This window comes from Bos mutus, chromosome 1, assembly GCF_027580195.1.
Source record: "Bos mutus isolate GX-2022 chromosome 1, NWIPB_WYAK_1.1, whole genome shotgun sequence".
Taxonomy (NCBI): Eukaryota; Metazoa; Chordata; class Mammalia; order Artiodactyla; family Bovidae; genus Bos; species Bos mutus.
In genome coordinates, this window is record NC_091617.1 from 138,783,200 (window position 1) to 138,805,111 (window position 21,912).

General features: G+C 44.6%; 1 protein-coding gene across 1 annotated transcript in view; it reads left to right on the top strand.

Moving 5' to 3' along the window:
- PCP4 (Purkinje cell protein 4) overlaps positions 1-21,912 on the top strand; it is a 68,442-nt gene that overhangs the window by 28,648 nt on the left and 17,882 nt on the right. Inside the window, exon 2 of the mRNA XM_070387442.1 lies at positions 4,530-4,581. Within this exon, the coding sequence (XP_070243543.1) occupies positions 4,530-4,581 (52 nt within the window). The remainder of the gene's footprint in view (positions 1-4,529; positions 4,582-21,912) is intronic.

Consider the following 21,912-nt stretch of genomic DNA (forward strand, 5'->3'; position numbering starts at 1 on the left):
GCACACACTCTGAGCTCAAAATACAGGAAGAAGTGGCGCCAAAGCTGGTTATTTACCAGAAAGTTGGAGTGGCTTGTTCCACTAGTGAAGTTTCTAATATGAAAGGACTGTCCGTGAGCTTGCAACTTGGTTGAAAAGACCCACCAGCCAAGTTGACGTGCTGTCAGACACCTCTCCTGTGTCACTTCAGGTCCCATCAGGGAGGGCCCTGTGGGTGGGCAGCCAGCGTGGACTCTGCAGGCTTCAGGCAGGTTGAAGTGACAGTATGTCACCTCCTGCCCATGCCGGGTGTCTCCATCTCCTTCCCAGGGGTGTCCTCCTTGTCCTTGGGCAGACACCATGTTGGAGACATGGCCCAGACTAGAAGCACTGGGAATTAAGCTCCATGGTGCATGTCTTGGGCCAGTGATATGGGAGCTGATGGATCTTGGGAGTCTGTCCTCCAACAGAGTTCAAGCATCACTGGAGGGCACAGTCTTGGGGTCTGGGTGCCCCTGGCAGTGCCTACCAGATGCTATTTCCTTGCATGGCTGTCTGGGCCCCACTGCCCATCCTCTCCACTCATTCCTGGAACCTCCCTCCCCAATTAAGTTGTAGCACAAACGGCTCTTGCCTTGCACCGTGCTTTCTGGGAAGCCAAGCTAAGACATGTTCCTTGTCATTTCCCGTAGCCCTTGGTGTCAGGGGACTGACAGGGAAAATCACTTTAAGAATCATACTTTTGAAAACCAGTTCTGCCTTTTTATGAGTACTTAGTATTGTGTTGGATTGTAAGAAGAAGCTATATACGCCTATTCTTCATTTAGGCTCCTTTTAAAAAATTCATTTATTTTTAATTGGAGAATAATTACACTATAATGTTGTGTTGGCTTCTTCCATACCTCAACATGAATAAGCCAGAGGCATACATATGTCCCCTCCTCTTGAACCTCCCACCTCGCACCCCATCCCACCCCTTGATGTTGTCAAAGAGCACGGCGTTGAGCTCCCTGTGTCATATAGCAAATTCCCACTGGCTATCTGTTTTGCCATGGCAATGTATATGTTTCAGTGCTACTCTGTCAATTTGTCCCACCCTCTCCTTCCTCCACTGTGTCTTCAAGTCTGTTCTCTACTTGATTGGGATTTATCAAACTCTGAAATGCTATCCTTGTAATAGTTAACATCACTGAGGAAGGAAACCTCCCTCCCAAGGCCCGTGGGAGTTGCTGGGCGAGGATTTAAGGACTGAGGACCCAGAGAACACCTCTCCTGGCCACGGTTCTGCCTTGTTGGCTCACATCCCCTTCTCTCATGGCTGCTCCACAGACCCCCCAGCATCCTCAAGCCTCCTGATTGTGCTGCAGAAGAAGGAGGCTCCAATGCTATCATATCAACATTTTGGGCTGCGTCCTTAGACAGGGCTCTTACACTTCCTGAGAAATTCTGCAGAGACCATCAGTTTGTGTGTGCTCAGTGGTGTCTGTTCTCTGCGACCCCTGGACTGTATGTAGCCCCCTAGAAAATTCCCCTGTCAATGGAATTTTCCAGGTGAGAATCCTGGAGTGTGTTGCCATGCCCTCCTCCAGGCGATCCTCCCGACCCAGGGATTGAACCTGGGTCTTTTGCGTATCCCGCATTGGCAGGAGAATTCTTTACCACTAGAGCCATCAGGGAAGCCCACACTTCCTGTTGGTGATGGAAGGGTGTTGGATGGTGATGCATTTTCTCTTAAGCTATTTTTCTCTGTGTTGCTGTCTGCCCTCCATATAGCAATCTCCCCACTTGCTGGTGTGTTGGGTGAAGGTGGGGTGGGTTCAGAAGGATACTAGGGAATGTGCAGGCTCAGTGGTTCAAAGGTCAACTAAGGAGCCAGAGCCTCTGGGTTTGAGCTCAGGCTCCACCACTTCCCAGCTGTGTGACCTTGAGCAAGTTCCTCTGTGCCTGGGGGTACAGTGTGCAGAATGATGCTGATGAGCACCATGGTGGTATCTACCTGGTTAAGGATGCTGTCGTAATTCCCTGAGCCCATAATGCCCAGGACCACTTGGAGCTTGTCTGGCCTCGGCACCCTAAGCCCCAGCTTGACTCAGGCCCCCTCCAGATGCTTGGTTCAGGGGAGTTTCAGCTTCTTCCCTAGGGATAAAACAATCACAAGTGATGACCCTGGAGATCCCTGGAACAGGAACAAGAGCCCTCTTGACTGCTCCCCTCACTGTTCTCAGCCTTGCCTTAAAAATGTTGCCAGGTCTGAAAGAACTCTGAAACAAGATGTTCTGGATGACTAGTTCTTTTTTGTAGGGATCATTTTCTGATGCGAGACACAAGATCCTTATGACATCTATCAGCTTCATTTTGGCTCCATTGAATAAGACCTGACACAAAACTCCTATCTTATAAATTCTTAGAAAATGAACCCCTTTTCTTCCCCAGTGCATGTTTCATTTTGGTTTTCTTCAGGTTTCATAGAGGTGATCTTTTATGCAATGAAGTATTCAGGACATTTGAAAGGTGTCAGTGTTTAAGGCATTTAAAGATAAAGGAGCTGGATGTGCACCTATTTTGCACTTGTATGCCATTGAATTTGCTTTATTCAGCTCTAAAACCCTGTCCTTTTATTCTGTGGAATTTGCCATGTCTTCTGAGTCTTCTATGAACTATGTGGGGAAGGATGGAGAGTTTAAACCTTGGAGCGGTTCAACCCCTAACTGGCTGCTGTGTCACTTTTGATCCTTCACAATGGTGATCAGATTTCCATCCTGTGCAGCAAATTTACCAGCTTTCTGTTTTAAAAAAATGAAACTGAGTAAACACAGGCAAGAATAAAGTGGCATTTTCACTTACAAATCTACTGTATTTAAGAAATGTGTAATTTGGTTTAAATCAAGATGATGATGTGTTACAAGCTGAGTGCTTTAGATAAAGATGCTATGATACAGGGAGTGAAATGGAAGAAATTTATTGAAGATCAATGGATGTTTGGCCAGGACTGCAACCTTCTTCCACGGGAACATGGGCAGGTCTGGATTCTGAGAAAATGTTTAAAATTAAATAAGAAGAAGGAACCCACATTTATCCAGGCTTTCCTTCCACTTTCTGCCAGAGTGAGGTGGTTTTTCTTCTTGGAATAAAGCAGAGTACTCTCCTGACCTGGGTGGGCATTTGCACTTCTCATTGATTGAGATAGAGTCTGTGTGTACGTGGTGTGTGTGTGTGGCATGTATGTGGTGGGATTTGTAATAAATGGAAGGCTTGACTTTTCCTCTCTCTTGAGTTATCATCTACACCAGGGAGTAAGTGTACACAGGGATGATTAAATTTGTTCACATAAGTCTCTATCATTCATTTGCCATATTTATTTACACTAATCAGAACATGCAAGCAAGATTTTTCCAGATGATCCAGCTTCTATTAATCAAGGGTTGGCCAAGGACCTGGGAGTTTCTCATGACAACATTGGACAATAATAGGAACTAATAATTTTTTTAGTATTGCTTTAGGTTGAAGGCTTGGACTCAAATATAAATTTTAAGTTCATTCTGATCCTTGATGGGAGTCACCTATATCAATTTTCTCCTTGGTCAGTGCCTTGCTTCTCTTTCCAGGATCCCATCAAAGAGTTACATAATGATGACTATTTCTGCAAGGTACTAACCTTGGCATGAAGTCCAGTCTCCAGCCTTGACTGCACCACCAATTCGCTTCGTGAACTTGGACAAATCAGCTCCCTGCCTGGTCTCTTTTTCAGCACCTGAAAGCTAGAGACTTTACAATCACTTTATTTTTCTCAACTTAAAGCATCTTTTCCGATGATGATCAGAAAACTGGACTGACAAAATACTTCTCTCTGCATGGACTAGAACAATTCTGAACAGCATGTTATTTAAAAGTAGTCGCTGGATAAGCTTTGAGGAAACATGCTTATATGCCTGCATATGCGATACATTGCACGTAGCTCCCCAGGCCACATATCCAGAGAATCTTGCCCAAAGATTCAAGACTAACCATAAAACATTCCTTTTGGTCAACCTAGTAAATCGAAAATACACAAGATAGGCATAAACATGGACAGAAGAGTAATCTAACGATAGAAGAGATTCTGGTCATTGACATGGGACTTTTTAAAATCGATTACCATATATTTGAAGGTGAGACATTGAACATAGTGATTGGAATAAAAATGTGGCAGTGTAATCATGACAAAAGTGATAGCCCTGATCTTGTCGCAGTTGGCGCAAACTCTTTGCTGCTTCCCTCGTGTTTCTGTTGATGCTATGTTCCATCAACAGTCTCCTGTCTGCTATCCCTTGTGACTAGTGAACTGAATTCATAAAGCAGTGGATCTGGTCCAGGGAGGCAGTCTGTGACATTTCAAAACATACTGTCTTGGACTGATCTTTTCTTGGTCTCACAAACATCATGCCCCAACCATCTTGAGCTAAAGTGACATAGAACTTGATATGATGCAAAAAGTATTGGAAACAATGAAAGAGACAAAAATAACCCTGAAAGTGACTGATGACAATTTCTTTTTTTTTTAATGCCTTTAGCGACAAGGAGCTGGGACAACCAATGGAAAAGACAAGCCATCTGGTGAAAATGGTAAGACCCCATGAATAGTCTAACTACTTACTTATTTCCTGTCTGTAGCTTTGGGCACATAGCAGGTGTGGATCATAACTTTCAGCCAAATTGGCCACTATCTATGCCTGCACTTTGGTGTAGAGTGGATTTTAGCAATTCAAAGTGGGCACCATGGTCTGGTTTAAAAAAAAAACAAAAACTGAGCTAAATGCAGTAGATAAGATCAGTTTCTTTCCCAAAGGAGGACACCCATTCTGGGCAACATGATAATTATGATGCAAATATAGTTCTCTGCTTTCTTCATTAGGGGTGGTGAGAATCACCCTAGTTGTTGTGAGGATAAAATGAGATCAAATGAGAGAAGTGCTTTGAAAACTGTGAAGCACTCAACTTCACAGGAAAGGAGGTTTAAAACTCGCTTCGCTCTCCCTCGTACATAGAGCAAGGTGCTGGTTGGGGGAGGTCCTGGATCAGTGTCACTGCACGGATTCACAGAAGATAAAAGTAATAGCAGAGACCAGAGCATTTATATTTTCCATTCCAGTCTCCACCTCAGCCTTAAATTGTAGGAAGGATCATTAAATTTTATCGTTGAAACAGAACGGCAGTGGAGGAGCTGGGATGTGGCCGGGAAAGGGAAGAGCGTGGACTCTGAAGGCGACAGAGCTGCAAAGAAGCCCAGCTCCCCACCTTTAGTGGTTGTAATGGAGGATGACTGGTCACCAGAATAAAAACCCAGTAAGCACCCAGGGTTGGGGTTGTGGTCCTGGTGAGGGTGAGTTCTGGGTGTTCCTGTGTGTGTGCTCAGTCACTCAGTTGTGTCTGACTCTTTGTGACCCCATGGACTATAGCCCACCAGGCTCCTCTGGTGGAGGAATCCATGGGATTCTCCGGGTAAGAATACTGGAGTGAGTTGCCATTCCCTTCTCCAAGAGATCTTCCCTGACCCTGGGTGTTCCAACTTTTTGTTTATTACAAAATGAACTCAACTTTCATGGAAAACTACTCCTTGATTCCTGTTGGATGGAATTTAAGCTGATGCTGCTCATCCAGTTGTAGATAATGTCAATCTCAGATCCCGGCTGTAAAGACTTAGGGCCCTGAAAACCACTTAGGAGCCTCCGTTTTGAATCTGAATGGGGCCTGAGCAAGTCTAAAGTCCTAGAATGTTTCTTGGTGGGTCACTCATCTGTGGCTGCTGACTCACTCACCTGTTGTGGGCCTTTGTCCTGGAGAGGGACTGTGTGGTGGTGACCCCTGGGGTGAAAAGTTCACTGTATTAATAAAAAGAGGGACTGGTACCCAAGAATGTCTTGATCAGATCTGGGGACTTAGGGAGGGTGGGGGAAGAAATGCGCTCTTTCACAAGCCTTTTCTGATGCCTACGGCTTTTCCCATTTTCTCTGTGTGGGTGCGGGTTGGTGTGCTTATTAGCAAGAAGTTCAGAGAGCAGAGAGGAGCAAAATGAGAGTTGCTCAAACAGAGAAGGACGGACACAGGAGTTTCTTGACTTTCTGGGTTCATAGATTCATGTCCATCTTGTCAATGGAGTTAACATCCATGGAACCTGCCAACCTTGGTATCATGGGATTTAGGGTCAAAAGTCTTCTCAGAGATGCCCTCATGAAGCAGTTCTCAACCTTTTGGCTCTCACAACTTCTTTCCATTCTTAAAAATTCTCAAAGACCCCAAAGAACTTCTGATTTGTTGGCTATATCTACTGATGATTCTCATATTAGAAATTAAAATGGAGAAATTGTTAAAGGGTTTATTTGTTTGTTCATTAAAAACAAAGTGGCAAACCTATGTTAACATAGATAACATTTTAAAAATAAAAAGTAATAATATTTTCCAAGATGGAAAAAAATACTTCTGCAAGACAGTGGAAGAGTTCTGTATTTTTGCACATAGCTGTAATGTCTGGCTGCCAGTCTGTTGTAATATGTGTTGTGTAGCCTCTAGAAAGTTCCACTGTGTACTTATGAGAGGACAAGATTTTACAAAGCAAATAATACCTTGTTGTTGTTGTCTGGTGGTACTAGTGGTAAAGAACCTGCCTGCCAGGGCTGGAGACACAAGATGTGGGTTCGATCCCTGGGTTGGGAAGATCCCCTGTAGAAGGAAAAGGCAACCCTCTCCAGTTTCCTGCCTGGAGAATCCTATGGGCAGAAAAGCCTGGCGGGTTACAGTCCATAGGGTGGCAAAGAGTCAGACACAAACAGAGCAGCTTCGCATGCACACATGTCGTTGTTCAGTCCCTCAGTCATGTCTGAATCTTTGTGACCCCATGGACTGCAGCAGGCCAGCCTTCCCTGTCCTCTACTATCTCTTGGAGTTTGCTCAAATTCATGTTCATTGAGGCAGTGATGCTATTTAACCATCTCATCCTCTGCTGCCCTTTTACTTTACCTTCAATCTTTCCAGCATCAGGGTCTTTTCCAGTAAGTCAGCTGTTCATATCAGGTGGCCAAAGGATTGGAGCTTCAGCATCAGTCCTTCCAATGAATATTCAGGGTTGCTTTCCTTTAGGGTTGACTGGTCTGATCTCCTTTCTGTCCAAGGGACTCTAAAGAGTTTTCTCCAGCACCATAACTTGAAAGTATCAGATAATATAGTACCTTAGTACCATAAAAATAATTTTGATTTTGTGGGCTCCCTTTAAGGAAGGAAGTCCCCTCAGGGTGACCAGTCCGCTCTTTGAGAACTGCTGCTTTAGGTAACTCATGGCTCATGCGGGAGGAGCCTGAAGTCTGGGGTCTGGCAGAGTGGAGGTCAAGGCAGGACTAGGTCCCTTGTGCTCAACAGCTTTGCAGCCTGGCTTTCCCTTGGCATCCACAGGTCCTTCAAAGCAAGTCTATGTGCTCAGTGTTTTGCGCCAGAGGGAGTTATCAGCTGTTACAGAAGACACTGCTTTCTCGTATTATAAAGCATGAAATTCATTTCCAATAAAAATTGATTCACTCTAGTGAAAAATGCATATGTCTTTTCTGGAAGTCTAAAAGTAAACAGAAAGGAAAAATTCAAGATGCTACAAATAAAGTGTTTCTTTATATAATTCTAAATATTAGAAGCTATTCATTTGATAAAGACTATTTGATGGTTAAAGATTATTTGATAGTTAGAGACTCATGGCTCTGTATACATTCAAATTGTTATTAACATGTTCTATCTTAATTTCAGATATAACTGCTCATGTGTGATATACATACATGGTATTTCATTAAAATTTTTTTTAATTAAAATATTAAATTTGGGATAAAGTTTTCTAGAAGTGGTCTAAATATTTTCCTAAAAATCTAAGCTGCCTAATTCCTTATTCTTAAATATGCAATATGAGAAGATCATCTTGGAATTTCCATTTTAACTTAATATTACATCCCATTGAAATTCAGTTCACTTTATTCTGTCATCATGGGTATCTCAAGAGATCTTTTATCTTAATATATATTTCCTATTAATACAAATGAAGCTGTCTACATGTTTTGAAGAAACAGGGACCCACGAGAGTAGAAATACGAAGCACAGACTATCAAAATGTTATGAGATCAGAATAGTAGTCAATTAATTGTAAAATGAGCATCCCAAAATGTCATTAGTTGACTACATTTGAATATTATACATTTACTTGAGGTCTCCATTTAGCACAAGGCAATGAAGACTTTAAGGGGTTCCCTGGTGGCTCAGTTGATAAAGAATCTGCCTGCAATACAGGAGACTGCCTGCAATGAAGGAGACATGGGTTTGATCCTCAGGTTGGGAAGATCCCCTGGAGAAGGAAATGGCAACTCACTCCTGGATTCTGGCCTGGGAAATCCCTTGGACAGAGGAGCCTGGCAGGCCACAGTCCACGGTGTCACAAGACTTGGACATGACTTAGCAACTAAACCACCACCGCCAATGAAGACTACAGGGCTAAGGGCTTCCCAGGTGGTGCTAATGGTAAAGAATCTGCCTGCCAGTGTGGAAGACATAAGGGACGTGAGTTTGATCCCTGGAATGAAAAGGTCTCTGGGAGCAGGAAATGGCACCCCACTCCAGTAATCTTGCCTGGAAAATTCCATGGGCAGAGGATCCTGGTGGGCTACAGTCCATGGGATGCAAAGAACTGGACACGACTGAACAACTGAGCACAAACATAGACATAATGAAGACTATGGGAGTGAATTCAGGGTGCCTTGAAATTCTAATCTGGATTACAGAAGACACAAGTCAGATACATTAAACTCCAGTGGGATCTAAATTCTTGAGCTCTGCTGAAATACTGTTAAATATTATCTCAAAAGGGTCATTGGCTAGGAATCTGGATTCTTCTAAGATTTATTTTTGTGTCGTTGTTGTTGCCGTGGTATTAATTGATGTGAAATTTAACATATATCCACCCCATACTATACAGAACAACCTTGAACTTGTCCTTATTCTCCAGTACACCAACCTCTGGATACACAACCCAGATGGTCCTCATCTTACCTGCAGTGTGAAGACATTTTTTTCCCCCAGAAATACTAGAGTTGTATTATTTTTTAATTAAAAAATTAATTCATTAGTATCTTGATAATTCAGAGATTTTTATTCTTTATCTGAACAAAGTGCCTTTGTGATTGAGTAGTTTTGGCTGAGAACTTCATTTGTTTGCACATAGGACTTCTCTATGTGCGTGTGTTAGTTGCTCACTAACACACATGTCCGACACTTCGTGACCCCCATGGATTATAGCCTGCCTATCTCCATTGGCCATGGGATTTTCCAGGCAAAAATACTGGAGTAGGTAGCCATTTCTTTCTCCAGGGGATCTTCCTGACCCAGGGGTCGAACGTGGGTCTCCTGCATTGCAGGCAGATTCTTTACTGTCTGAGCCACCAGGGAAGCCCATATAATTCTCCACTTCAGTGAAACACCGCTTCAGAGCTCTGGTTACAATTCATCTGCTACATTCAATTCAAACATGACACAATCATCTGAATCAGATTATTCCCCACTAGTCGCCAGTTTGTTGTTGTTGTTCAGTCACTCAGTTGTGTCTGATTCTTTGTGACCCCATGAACTGCGGTACACCAGGCTTCCCTGTCCTCTGCTATCTCCCAGAGTTTGCTCAAAATCATGTTCATTGAGTTGGTGATGCCATTCAACCATCTCATCCTCTGCCACCCTCTTCTCCTTTTACATTCAATCTTTCCCAGCGTCAGGGTCTTTTCCAGTGAGTTGAGTGTTTGCATCAGGTGGCCAAGGTATTAGAGCTTCGGCTTCAGGATCAACATCCATCCTTCCAATGCATATTCAGGGTTGGACACAACCAAAAGGTTTCATTTTGTAAGACAATAATTTGGCTGTGTCTCTTGATTTATATCTTGATGTTCATTGTTCAGGGAGACTGTAAGAGTTAACTTTCTTTATTGATGAAAAAAAGTGGGAAAATACTGGAAGGAGAGTGGCTGCTGGGTGACTTCCAATCTGAAGGAAAGATTTATGAGTAATAAACTTCTGATGGAGCTTACTTTTAGCGCTTGGAGGCTTACCCAAGCTAGATTGAATTTCTAAAACTGGAATGGATTTCTCTTGACTTAGTGAGCTGTGATATATTTGTTTCCAAAAGTCTGCATTTGGAGGTGAAAGGCATGGGGACATACCTGAGTTTGATAAGAGAATCCCCCAGTCCTGGCTGTAGGTAAACACCCAGAAGGAAGATATTTTTCTGAAATACCTGTGGGGCTTACCCCAGTTGTCATCTCTTTGAGATGTGAGTTGTTGTGTTGTGTGTGTGCACAGTCATGTCCGACTCTTTGTGAGACCAGGCTCCTCTGTCCATGGGATTCTCCGGGCAAGAATACTGGAGTGGGTTGCTATTTCCTTCTCCAGGGGATCTTCCTGAACCTGGGATTGAACTCAGTTTCCTGCATCGGCAGGTGGATTCTTGAGTATCTGAGCAAAAATGCAGCACCGTACTTGGATAGGTGCTTCTTCTTTGGAAAAGAGGTCATGGCTTGAGAAGTTTCTAGTAGGTGTGGGATTGTACTAGGAGCATCCAAGATTTAGTTTGCTTTGATGAAATTATAGTTACTAACAACGAATAAGGTCAAAGATGGGTACTCTCCTCTCCTTGTTTTGAATAAAGTTAAAAATCACATTTAAGTTTATCTCACCTTTGATTTTGAGGGAACAGAGACACACACACTACAATTTTATTTTTCTGCTATCAAGTATGTGGAGAAACTGATTGAGAAGGCCCTGCATTCATAGACATAGAGACAGATACAGCAGCATTAATTTGAGCCTGATTTTTCAAATAAGAAATAAAATTCAAATATTTATTCCCAAAACACCTTCCATGCTGCCCCCACCCACCCCCTTGGCTCCAGGGCACCCAGCAGATACCCCATTTTTTCTTTTGGTATCTTGTTGACCTTTCCAGGACCACAAATCGACATGGGCAGATTTTGCCTGGGCTACATTTCCTCTCTTTCCTTGGTTTGTGGAAGTGTGTGGGGCAAGGTCTTGTACACAGGATGGGTGATCAGCCTGGAGTAGGGAGAGACAGCTTTGGAACTGGGTACAAAAAGGAGCTGACTGCATGCTCACTACCATGCTTAAGAGAGAAGGTCAGTTCTGGCAGGAGATGCTGCAGGGCTGGTCTGATTCTTTGGTCTGGGGAGGTTGGGCTGGAAGGCAAGAGGAGAAAATGAAATTTCCAGAAAGGCTACGGAGGGATCATGCCCTGTTACTGTCTATGGCAGAGATGTGACTTGGTTCTGCTTCAAATACGGGACGTGATGGTGCCTGAGGCTGGGTGGAGGGTTTTGGATGCTTCAGTAGGCTGCTGTGAGTGGGGGTCTGGAAGCCAGGGCACCATGCAGTTCTCCTCTACTCTGAGGATGTAATACGTCAATTCTGCATGAATCTCAATATGAATTTAGGTGGAAGCTCAGCATGCAGAGCCTCTAAGCCCTTTGAAACAGGGAAAATGGTAACTTGGAATGCTGAGCTGCCACGGGTCTCAGAGACGTGCTGGTTAAACTGCATCTGGCTATGGGAAAAACATGTCTCTAAGTAATCAATCACTGAGGTGTGCAACGATTCCCAGAACAGAAAGTTCTAAATCTGCTTCCTGTTAGAGCAGTAAAACCTGCAGGAAGCCCTGAATTCACCTGGACTGATGCATCGTGCGTGCTGCTCTGAACGCCACAGAGCTCTCAGGGTGAAACATCAAATCACTCTGGTCTCCATCAGGGGTCACTTGGCCCTTTCCTCCTTCTTTTTCTATATTTGAAGTAACCAGAAAAAATTTCAAAACAAGAATGGATGAAATATTGTACTAACATGGCTCTCAAATACTATTCACAGGACGTGCCCTTTGTGTTATAGCTTGGAATGCTCTGAAGCTTCTCTATTCCAGAAGGAAGCTATGGATGGATACACAAGGTTGCTTCTGATATTGATCTAGATGGGGAAAGAATGAAATAGGAATTGCTTAGAAGGCCAGGCCTTTAAACCATCAGGGTATCCACACAGACATGGTCAATGGGTAATACTGTTCAACAAGTGAATTGATTCTTTGCAAAGGTTATTTTAGGGATTAGGGCTGACAGGGAATTTATTACTGCCAATCTCAACTGAGTGACTGATTGACTGATATCCTCCACACCCCCGCTTCAGTTTGAGCCTTATAATAACTTCAGTGTGCTAGTAAATACCGTGGATAAACACGGTGCTTCTAATCCACTGTCTTTGGAGTAAACGTGCTTGAAGCATTGTTAATAGATGTGGCACTTTTTACCTGCTCCTGGTTCAAGTTCTCTATGTCTGTGGGTGTTTGCATAGCCTAAAATGCTCTCACGCACAACCGATTCAGTGGCAGACTTGGGAGGGGAGTTAGGGAGGCTATGTCAGCCCAAGTTCCTTGGGGAGTCAGGAGATAGGCCCCAAGGTTGCATAAATCACAGGAAAGATGGCAGGTCATCTAGCTTGCGGTCCAAACACACCAGCTTATCCCCATGTTCACGCTGTCCTGAGTTCTCTCTTGACCAGGGATCTGGGGTGTAAATGGGCAACTAGGTTGGGCTGTGGTCTGAGTCCATAGCACTGAAGGAGGTTAATAGACTTACATCTTGGCCAAGCTGGAAACCATGGTCTCAACAGCAGTATCATCTCATCAATTTAGTTAACTAGCTTCTGGCATGTATGTGGTCATAGACTATTATAGGGACCGCCTGTTAATTTTCAAAAGTAAAACACTGAAGCAATATTCTAATTTGTGGGCTTATCTGTATTTCCTTCCTCCTTCTCTCCTTGCTTCCTTTTTTTTTTTTTTTTTTTTTTTTTTGAGATTAAATTTTAGATAGCTTTAGACCAACTGAAGATAGAGTTTTTGTATTGTACAGAGAAGGCCCATGTGTTTTAGTGAAAAAAATGAATTTATAAATTATGCTGAAAGAATTCCCACTGAAGATCTTTTGAAGCCTATGAATTATGAGCTTGTACCAGGAGAGTGATGATCTGTCTATCGTTTGCCCTCATCAGGAGACAAGAATGTTTCTTATTCTGCTTATCAATTATTTGTATGGACCTAATACTTCTCAGGTACTTGAATATGTTTTGCTTTTTTAAGCAGCAGGTGATACATTCATAATTTTATGTATGAAATTAATTTGCACAACAAACAGCTTTTCAGAAGAGAATCCACTACAACTGCAGCCTGAGCTCCATGATAAGATGTTGAAATTTGTAGGGTTCCTATCAGAGGGGTGCATCTGTGATTACAAAGGAGTTAGAGAAGCTCACAGCTCATGTTCCTTCTTGGGAGTCAGTGTGTTTAGGCAAGAGAGTGGGCTGCGTCGTCTTCAGGCACTGGACTTCCTCTTAGGTGGGACCTGCTCTCCTGTCCAAGCTGTGCAGAACAAGGAGGTCTCCTGTGCCTGTGACGGTCTGCAGGCATCCTCAGAGCAACCACAGACTCACCCAGACCCGCAGGTAGACCTCTCCCTGGTCTCACCTGAAAGCTCTCATCAACGATCCTAGAACGTGGCTTTGGGGAGAGCCCCAGAGGGTTGTTGTGAGTTTCTGTAAAATCCACACAATTGGTTTCTTCCAACATTCTTAATCAGTAATGAGTTAGCATTTCCAATCAATAATAATTAACTGCCAAGATTTGGCTCAATTTACACAATTCAGCCAGGAAACGGTGCTATTTCACTCCAAGTACAGTTTTTATTCTTTCCTAAGTGGGTCCTTCATACTCAGGAAGTGACCACTTTTTATTCACTCTGACAAGCTGAGAACAAATTAGCTCTGAATCCTCTTTAAATTTTTTTAATTGAAATAAAACTAGTGTATAATGTTATGTAAGTTACAGGTGTACAAAATAGCAATTCACATTTTAAAGGTTATACTCCATTTATAGTTATTATAAAATATTGCCTGTATTCCCTGTGCTGTAAAGTATATTCTGTAGCTTATTTATACCTAATAGTTTGTACCCGCTCATCCCCCAGCCCATGTTGCCCCTCCCCCTTCCCTTGCCCCACCAGTAACCACTAGTCTGTTCTCTATATTTGTGAGTCTGCTTCTTTTTTGCCACACATACTAGTTTGTTGTATTTTTTAGATTCTACATATAAGAGATATTATACAGTATTTGTGTTTCTCTTTCTGACTTAACTTCACTTATCATAATGCCTTCTATGTCCATCTGTACGTGCATGAGTGCATGCTCAGTCATGTCTGACTCTTTGCAACCTCATGGACTGTAGCCCACGAGACTCCTTTGTCCATGGAATTTTCCAGTCAAGAATACTGGAGTGAGTTGCCATTTCCTTCTCCGGGGGATCTTCCCTACCCAGGGTTTGAACCTGCATCTCCTGCGTCTCCTGCATTGGTGGGTAGACCCTTTACCACCGCATCACCTGGGAAGCCCTCCCAGTCCATCCATGTTGGTGCAAATGGCAAAATTTCACTCCTTTATATGGCTGAGTAGTATTCCTCTGTGTGTGTGTGTGTGTCTCACATCTTCTTTATCTGGAATCCTGTTTTTAAGAGTGACTTCAGAATGTGATAGTGGATTTTGTTGGCCCTGTGCTAAAACCTCATCTAGCAAACAGGCTGCATCAGTGTGGTTTTGCCTCATTGAGGGCAGGTACCTTCCACTTCAGAGACAGACAGGGGAGCAAAGGTGGTGGGTCACCACACAGCTGAGTTTGTCTCAAGGTTGGCATGATGTCACCCAGCCCAGGCTCTGGAAGACAAGGCCCTACAAGCTCAGCCTTCGCTCTTCTTCAGTTGCTGCCTCCTGACCTCACTTGCTCTCTACCAAGGACCAAGGACAGGGCCAGCTGTATCAGTTGTAGGGTCCAGGGAAAAATTGAGGAACTGGGCTCCTTGGATTTGCCTGGTGTTGCAGTGGATAGGAATTCGACTGCCAATGCAGGGGCATGGGTTTGGTCCCTGGTTCAGGAAGGTTCCATATGCTTCAAAGCAACTAAGCCTGTGAGCCTCACCTACTAAGCCTGTGCTCTAGAGCCCTGGAGCCACAACTACTGAAGTTTGTGTGCCTAGAGCCTGTGCTCTGCAACAAGAGAAGCTCTCACAATAAGGCTTCTCTAGTTGCATTGCAACTAGAGAAAGCCCACGTGTAGCAACGAAGACCCAGCACAGCCAAAAAAGAAAGAAAGAAAACCTGGACTCCTTGTTAAAAATTATTAAGCAGATCATTCAGTCAAGACTGGTCACTTCCCTAGGGTCCCTGCACATTTTGCCTGCCATGAAGCTGGTCTGAATGGTACCACATACAAACTCCTATTTAAAAACAATTCAATATTAAGTTCCCTGACAGTCCAGTGGTTAAGATTCTGCACTTCCACTGCAGAGCTCATGAGTCAGGGAACTAAGATCCCACGTGCCATGCAGTGCACAACCCCCCAAGAAAGTCAATTCATTATGTATTATTCATTTCACAATATCAATACATTTCCACTCCCATCCCCACCCCCAGCACATTCTAAACTGCTACCCTGGTTTAAGCAAGAATATAGATCATTATGAACTTTTTAAGTATGAAAATTTACATCTAAGAACTTTTCCAAGTCAAGGGGTAAAACCTCCCTCTCTTTAAAGTTTTCTTTACTTGTTAATGGCCTTGACACATATTCCTGGATCACTTTGTGTTTTGGTTATGACTTTGTGTGATTCCTGGTTTGGGGTCAGACTTGAAGAGGATGAAAGATTGCTGTAGACTCTCTGGCCTGTGGAGGGAGAGTTCTAAGTCCCTCCTCTTGCTTCAGGGCAGCTGAGGCTCCTCAGGCCAACAGCATGCAGCAGAAGGGGGCCTATGAGTTTCCTGGTTTGGACCTTAGGAAACTGGAAGCCTCTGCTTTTTCCCTCTGGGAATGTTTGCTGTGGGAGAAGCCAGTTACCACTTAAGAGGTTCCAGTAGATAGGAAGGAAATCCAAAAAAGAAGGGATGAATGTACATGTATAGCTGACTCGTTTGTCTGAACGGCAGAAACATCACTTTGCCGACAAAGGTCTGTATAGTCGAAGCTATGGTTTTTCCAGTAGTCATGTACTGATGTGAGAGTTGAACCGTAAGGAAGGTTGAGAGCCAAAGAATGGATGCTTTTGAACTGTGGTACTGGAGAAGACTCTTGAGAGTCCCTTGGACTGCAAGGAAATCAAACCAGTCCATTCTAAAGGAAATCAAACCTGAATATTCATTGGAGGACTGATACTGAAGCTGAAGCTCCAATACTTTGGCCACCTGATGAGAAGAACTGAGTCATTGGAAAAGACCCTGATGCTGGGAAAGATTGAGGGTAGGCGGAGAAGGGGGCAGCAGAGAATGAGATGGTTGGATGGCATCACTGACTCAATGGATATGAGTTTGAGCCAGTTCCAGGAGTTGCTGATGGACAGGGAAGCCTGGCGTGCTGCAGTCCATGGGGTCACAAAGTGTCAGACATGACTGAGTCACTGACCAACAGCAACAAGAAACTAATACAATGTTATAAAAGAACTATGCTCCAATAAAAATTTAAAAAATAAATTAAAAAAGAAGAGCCACTACCTTAAACTGCCATGCTGTAAGGAAGTCCAGCTAGTCCATGGGCAGCAGCCTGGATAGGTGCCCACCCAGTCAGACTCTGCCGGCTCTCCCCTCCCAGATGGCAAGAATGTGGGTGAAGGTTCTTGGGTGACCTCAGCCCTGGGACCATCCAGCTGCAGTCTTGTGGGAGGCTCCATCCGAGAGACAAGAAGCTCAGCCAAGCCTGCTAACCTACAGCACTGGGGGTAGAGAACACTCAGTTCTTGGGCTGAAGCTGCTAATTCAGGGTGATCGGTTCTGCAGGAATAGTTATCTGGGACACAGGTTATCTTGCTCCTCTTTGCTAACCCCTCGGTTCCGTCTCCTTCTCCCAGTCCACCATTCTTGAAGAACATCCTGGATCACTTTCTATTCTTTGCTGGCTAGAGTAGGATCACATCAGGATGCAGACTTTTGGGTCCTTAACTACAGAAGTGGGATGCTGCAAAGCACTCTGGACCCTAGCCTGATTGTGCTCATTCGTTCATCCATTCATTCAGGAAATATTTGCTGAGCACCTAGTATGTGCTACCCCTGGGATGGGAGGATCCCCTGGAGGAGGGCATGGCAACCCACTCCAGTATTCTTGTCTGGGAAAATCCCATGGACAGAGAAGCCTGGCAGGCTATAGTCCTTGGAGTTGCAAAGAGTCGGACATGACTGAAGCAACTTAGCATGCACACACTCACTATATGCTACATATGGTACTCAGAGCTGGGGATGGGGAACTTTAAAAAAGCGATGCTGGCAAAGTGAAGCGGGATGTCCTTAGTGATGAATGTATTAGTCATGATTCTGAGGGGAACCAGAGGACAACTTCTACAGGAGTAATTTGAAGAAGGTCAACTCCAAAAGACCGTTTGCAAAGGTGACTGCAAATGCCAGAGACCCCAGTTTGATTCCTGGGTCAGGAAGATCCACTGGAGAAGGGATAGGCTACTCACTCCAGTATTCCTGGGCTTCCCTTGTGGCTCAGCTGGTAAATAATCCACCTGCAATGTGGGAGACCTGGGTTTGACCCCTGGGGTGGGAAGATCCCCTGGAAAAGGGAAAGGTTACCCACTCCAGTATTCTGGCCTGGAGAATTCCATGGACTGTGTAGTCCATGGGGTCCAAAAGAGTTGGACCTGACTGAGCGACTTCCACTCTCATGTAGTTTAGGGAAACCCACAAAGAACAATGTAGCATCTCACACTGGGAATAGCAGAACCTGCAGGGAAGCACCAGAAACTGCAGAGGGTGCTATGTGGGGAGCAGCCTGGCAAGGTCTGTGGTCTTCTGTTGAAGGGCACAGCTATGCTTCAGGCTATTTATTTATTTATTTGGCTGTACCGGGTCTTAGTTTTGACATGTGGGATCTTTAGTTGCAGCATGTGGGATCAAGTTCCCCAACCAGGGATCAAACCTGGGCCCCCTGCACTGGGAGCACGAAGTCTTAGCCACTGGACCACCAGAGAAGCCCCAGCCTCAGGCTGTTTTACAGACTTTTATGGTTGCCACATTTCAACAGACAAAAATTCAGAATGCCCAGTTAAATTTCAATGTCAGATAAGCCACAAAAAAAAAGTGTAAGTATATTCCATGAAATATCTGGGGGCATAGTTATACTAAACTTTTTCTTGTTGTTTATCTGAAATTCAAATTGAACTGAACAGTCTGTGTTTTACCTGAGCAGAGAAAGAGGCAAATAAATACCCAGATCTTGTTTCTTCTGTCTTCTGATCACCTCTGGTACCACCTATGGGCTGAACCCACTAAAGCCACAGCACGATGTTGAGGGAAAGGGTGGTGGTGAGTCAGGAGGGGCAAGAGGGGAGGACTGTCTTGCTTTTTACCCCTGCATGTCTCCCCCTGGGCTCTTGGCCAGGTCCTGAGTGTTCCTCTCAGCCTCCCTAATTAAAAATGTCAACTGTTAGACTGTAAGTGATGGCAGCTTTACAAAGATGGTGAAGGTGTGATTTTTGAACCCTGATACTGCATTGGTTTCAGAAGAAAAAAAAAAGTAAAGAAAAGCAGGGTATCATCCTTTTATTTTAACTGCTGTGTCATTGGTTGGTTTCATATTTTTTAAAAAAGGAAAACTGTCAGACCTTTTGGGAAAAGTGAAAGTCGCTCAGTCTGACTCTTTGTGACCCCATGGACAATGGAGTGGGTAGCCTTTCCCTTCTCCACGGGATCTTCTCAACCCAGGGATTGAACCCAAGTCTCCTATATCTCAGGCAGATTGATTGCCAGCCGAGTCACAAGGGAAGCCCCTTTCGGGAAGGACGACATATTTGACATTCTTGGAGCAATTAGGCTCTCCGTGTAAAGGTTAATGCGTGTTCGTGAAGTCAGTTTTAGGCTCCCAGCCCAACTTGGGTGTCATTCAGGAGGTGGCCAGAGATGTGGATACTTAACTGGGGATGTGGCCAGGGTGGCAGTGAGCGTGAACACCGGCTGTGAGCATCTCAACCCCATCTGAAGGGAAACCCTGGTGGATGCAGGCCAGCCGGAAACGGGGGTGGAGGCAAAGCAGGTCGGTTGCCCCCAGAAGTCTAGACTGTTGGAACAGAAAGGAGAGAGGGTGGCAGCTTCTGCCTCCTAGGATTTGGGGCCACCAGGGTCCAAACATGGACAGGGCAGGGCAGGCGCCCTTCAGTGAGCTGGTCCTGAAAGCCACACGGGTTTCTAGAAATGCTGCTTTCTATGTATGGAGTCCACTGTGTCTCTGGATAACTCACCCAGCCACCTTGGCCCAGAAAGTTGGGAGATGGAGGGCCGCCAGGACTCCAGGTGTCCCCCCGGGAGGTGTGGACAAGCTGCCATCTGGCCTGGGGCCAGGGCTCTTGATCTGGGATGTACTGTCCTGTGCTCTCCCAGCCAGTGATACAGGGTAAAGATGCTAACTTTTGCTGTCCCTGTCTTGGGGAGATGTCAAGGAGCAGATCTGCTCTTGGATTCCTGGGCCCCAGAGCTTTGAATTCAACTTTGGACTTGTGACTCTGAGATTAGCTGCTTAAAAACTATGAGAAATGACCATTTCTTTCCTTTGATGACGTACAAACCAGGAATCGAAATCTTCATCTCTCTGCTTCTTCACACAACCAGGGGGACTGTTCTTTGGGGACCACAGTGAAGATAGTCCCCAAAAAGAAGAGAATTTGAGGCCCTTAATATAAGCCAGGCTTTGAAAGTTCAAGAGGGAAGAAGATTAACCCATGCTATGGGATCATTGAATTTAAAGGGCAATTATTTATAGACTGGGCTTCCCTGGTGGCTCAGATGGTAAAGAATCTGCCTGCAGGGCAGGAGATTTGGGCTCTATCCCTGGGTCAGGAAGATCCCCTGGAGGAGGAAATGACAACCCACTCCAGTATTCTTGCCTGGAAAATCCCATGGACAGAGGAAGTTGGTGGGATATAGTCCACGGGGTCGCAAAGAGTTGGACACGACTGAGCATTATCACTTTCACTTTCATTTACAGACTTGGGTTTTCCAGCGTTAAAGTGACAGAGTATTTACTATTATCCTTCACAGGATTTTCTACCTATGAGTGAGAAGCCTAATTACTTGCAGATTACTAGATTTAATTCAATAAGACATGGAAAAATTATGTTTTTCTTGAAGACTACCCCTTTTTCTCAAAAAGTGAACTGAAGAGTAGATGCTTCTTGTCAATCCTCTGGTGTTCTTTTGCCACAGCTGTGCTGTCCTAGCTGCCACGTTCCTTTTGCCTGTTGGGATCTGAAATTGAGTCAACCAACAATCAGCTGAAATATGTATTGATTCCATAGAGCCAGACAGTTAGGGGGTGGGCAGGGGAAGGATGGGAAATGGACAGACAATGGACGAGATGGGCTCAGTCATAGTGTTTATGGGAACACTCCTTCCAGTAATTTGTGATTATGTGAAATGAAAGCTTGCTGCTATTTTTGTGCTTGGCTTCTTCAATATTTCCAAAGCACCGTTTCCTCTCTCTACTCTCCCCTCATCCCAGACCCTGAAGATAATTGAAAATTGAACTGCACTCTGGCATTCATTTAGAGAGCAGAGTCTCCTCAGATGTCAGAGAGATGCTTTCATGGCTTTGGTGCTGATGCGAGGGAAGTCATTCTCCCTTTGGACTCACCGGATCACAATCAGCTCGGAGCCAAGCATCCTACACGCAGGACCCACTTCCCACAGCACAGTGATTGCTAATTGTGTTCATCGCAGTGAGACGAGGCTTCTTGCATCCAACCTTTCTTAGGCTTCAGGGTTTTAGAGTTTCAAGGCAAACATTAACATTTTGACAGCTTGAATTGATGTGCGCTCACCAAAATTCCATTTCCCACCAGTCCATAAAGACCTTGTTTTTATGGTGAGTTTTAAAAATGGGCTGGGTCATTAGAAACAGCTCATGAAGATGCCTACTATAGATGATAATACATTTCCTGGCCACGAAAAGCGCCCTAGATGTTCCTCGCAGGTAGTCACACTTGATAATTGTTTCCTAGGAATTCTGAAAGCAATAGAGAAATGTTTAGCATCCAATTTTCACTGGGTCTGCCCTTGGAAGTGCTGACACCTCACTGCCTCCTCTGGAGAGCTTTGCCATGTCTGACTCTTTGCAACCCCATGGACTGTAGCCTGCCAGGCTTCTCTGTCCATAGGATTCTTCAGGCAAGAATACTGGAGTGGGTACACCATTCCCTTCTCCAGGGGATCTTCCCCACCCAGGGATCGAAGGTGAGTCTTCCGCATTGCAGGCAGATTCTTTATCGTCTGAGCCACAAGGGAAGCCCTTTTCCATCTTAGTTGATTGCTTTGAAGGTTCTTTACATTTTAGCCATTCCTCTTACTGCAGGGCCTCTGGGCCTCCTCACCTGTCTGGTCTGCCCAGAAAACCCCTTCTGAGTCTCAGCTTCTTCGTCAAGGGTTGGGGGGAAGGATGAACCCCCAAAGTTTCTGGTCCCTTTCCTGTGGTTTGGCCATTTGCTGGCGGTTCACTCGTGGTGAATCATTTTACTCTTGGGGTTCCAGTGTCCTCTTTGCGGGACAACGGTGTCTTCAGACTCTTCCTCTAATCTGGACACTCTCTGATCCTCTCTCTCTCCCAGAACACTGCAGAACGCTTGATTTCTCTTGATTTTACTTTCTGCTCACATCAAGGGAATGCTGCCTTTGAGTTCAAAGGAGAAAAGGATGCTATTTCTTGGTGGAGGCAGTAGAGGGGAAAGTAGGTACAACGGACAGAATCAGAGTCGGATTCTCACCGGCTGTGAACCTGTGATAACAGATAATGTAACTATTTCCAAAAAA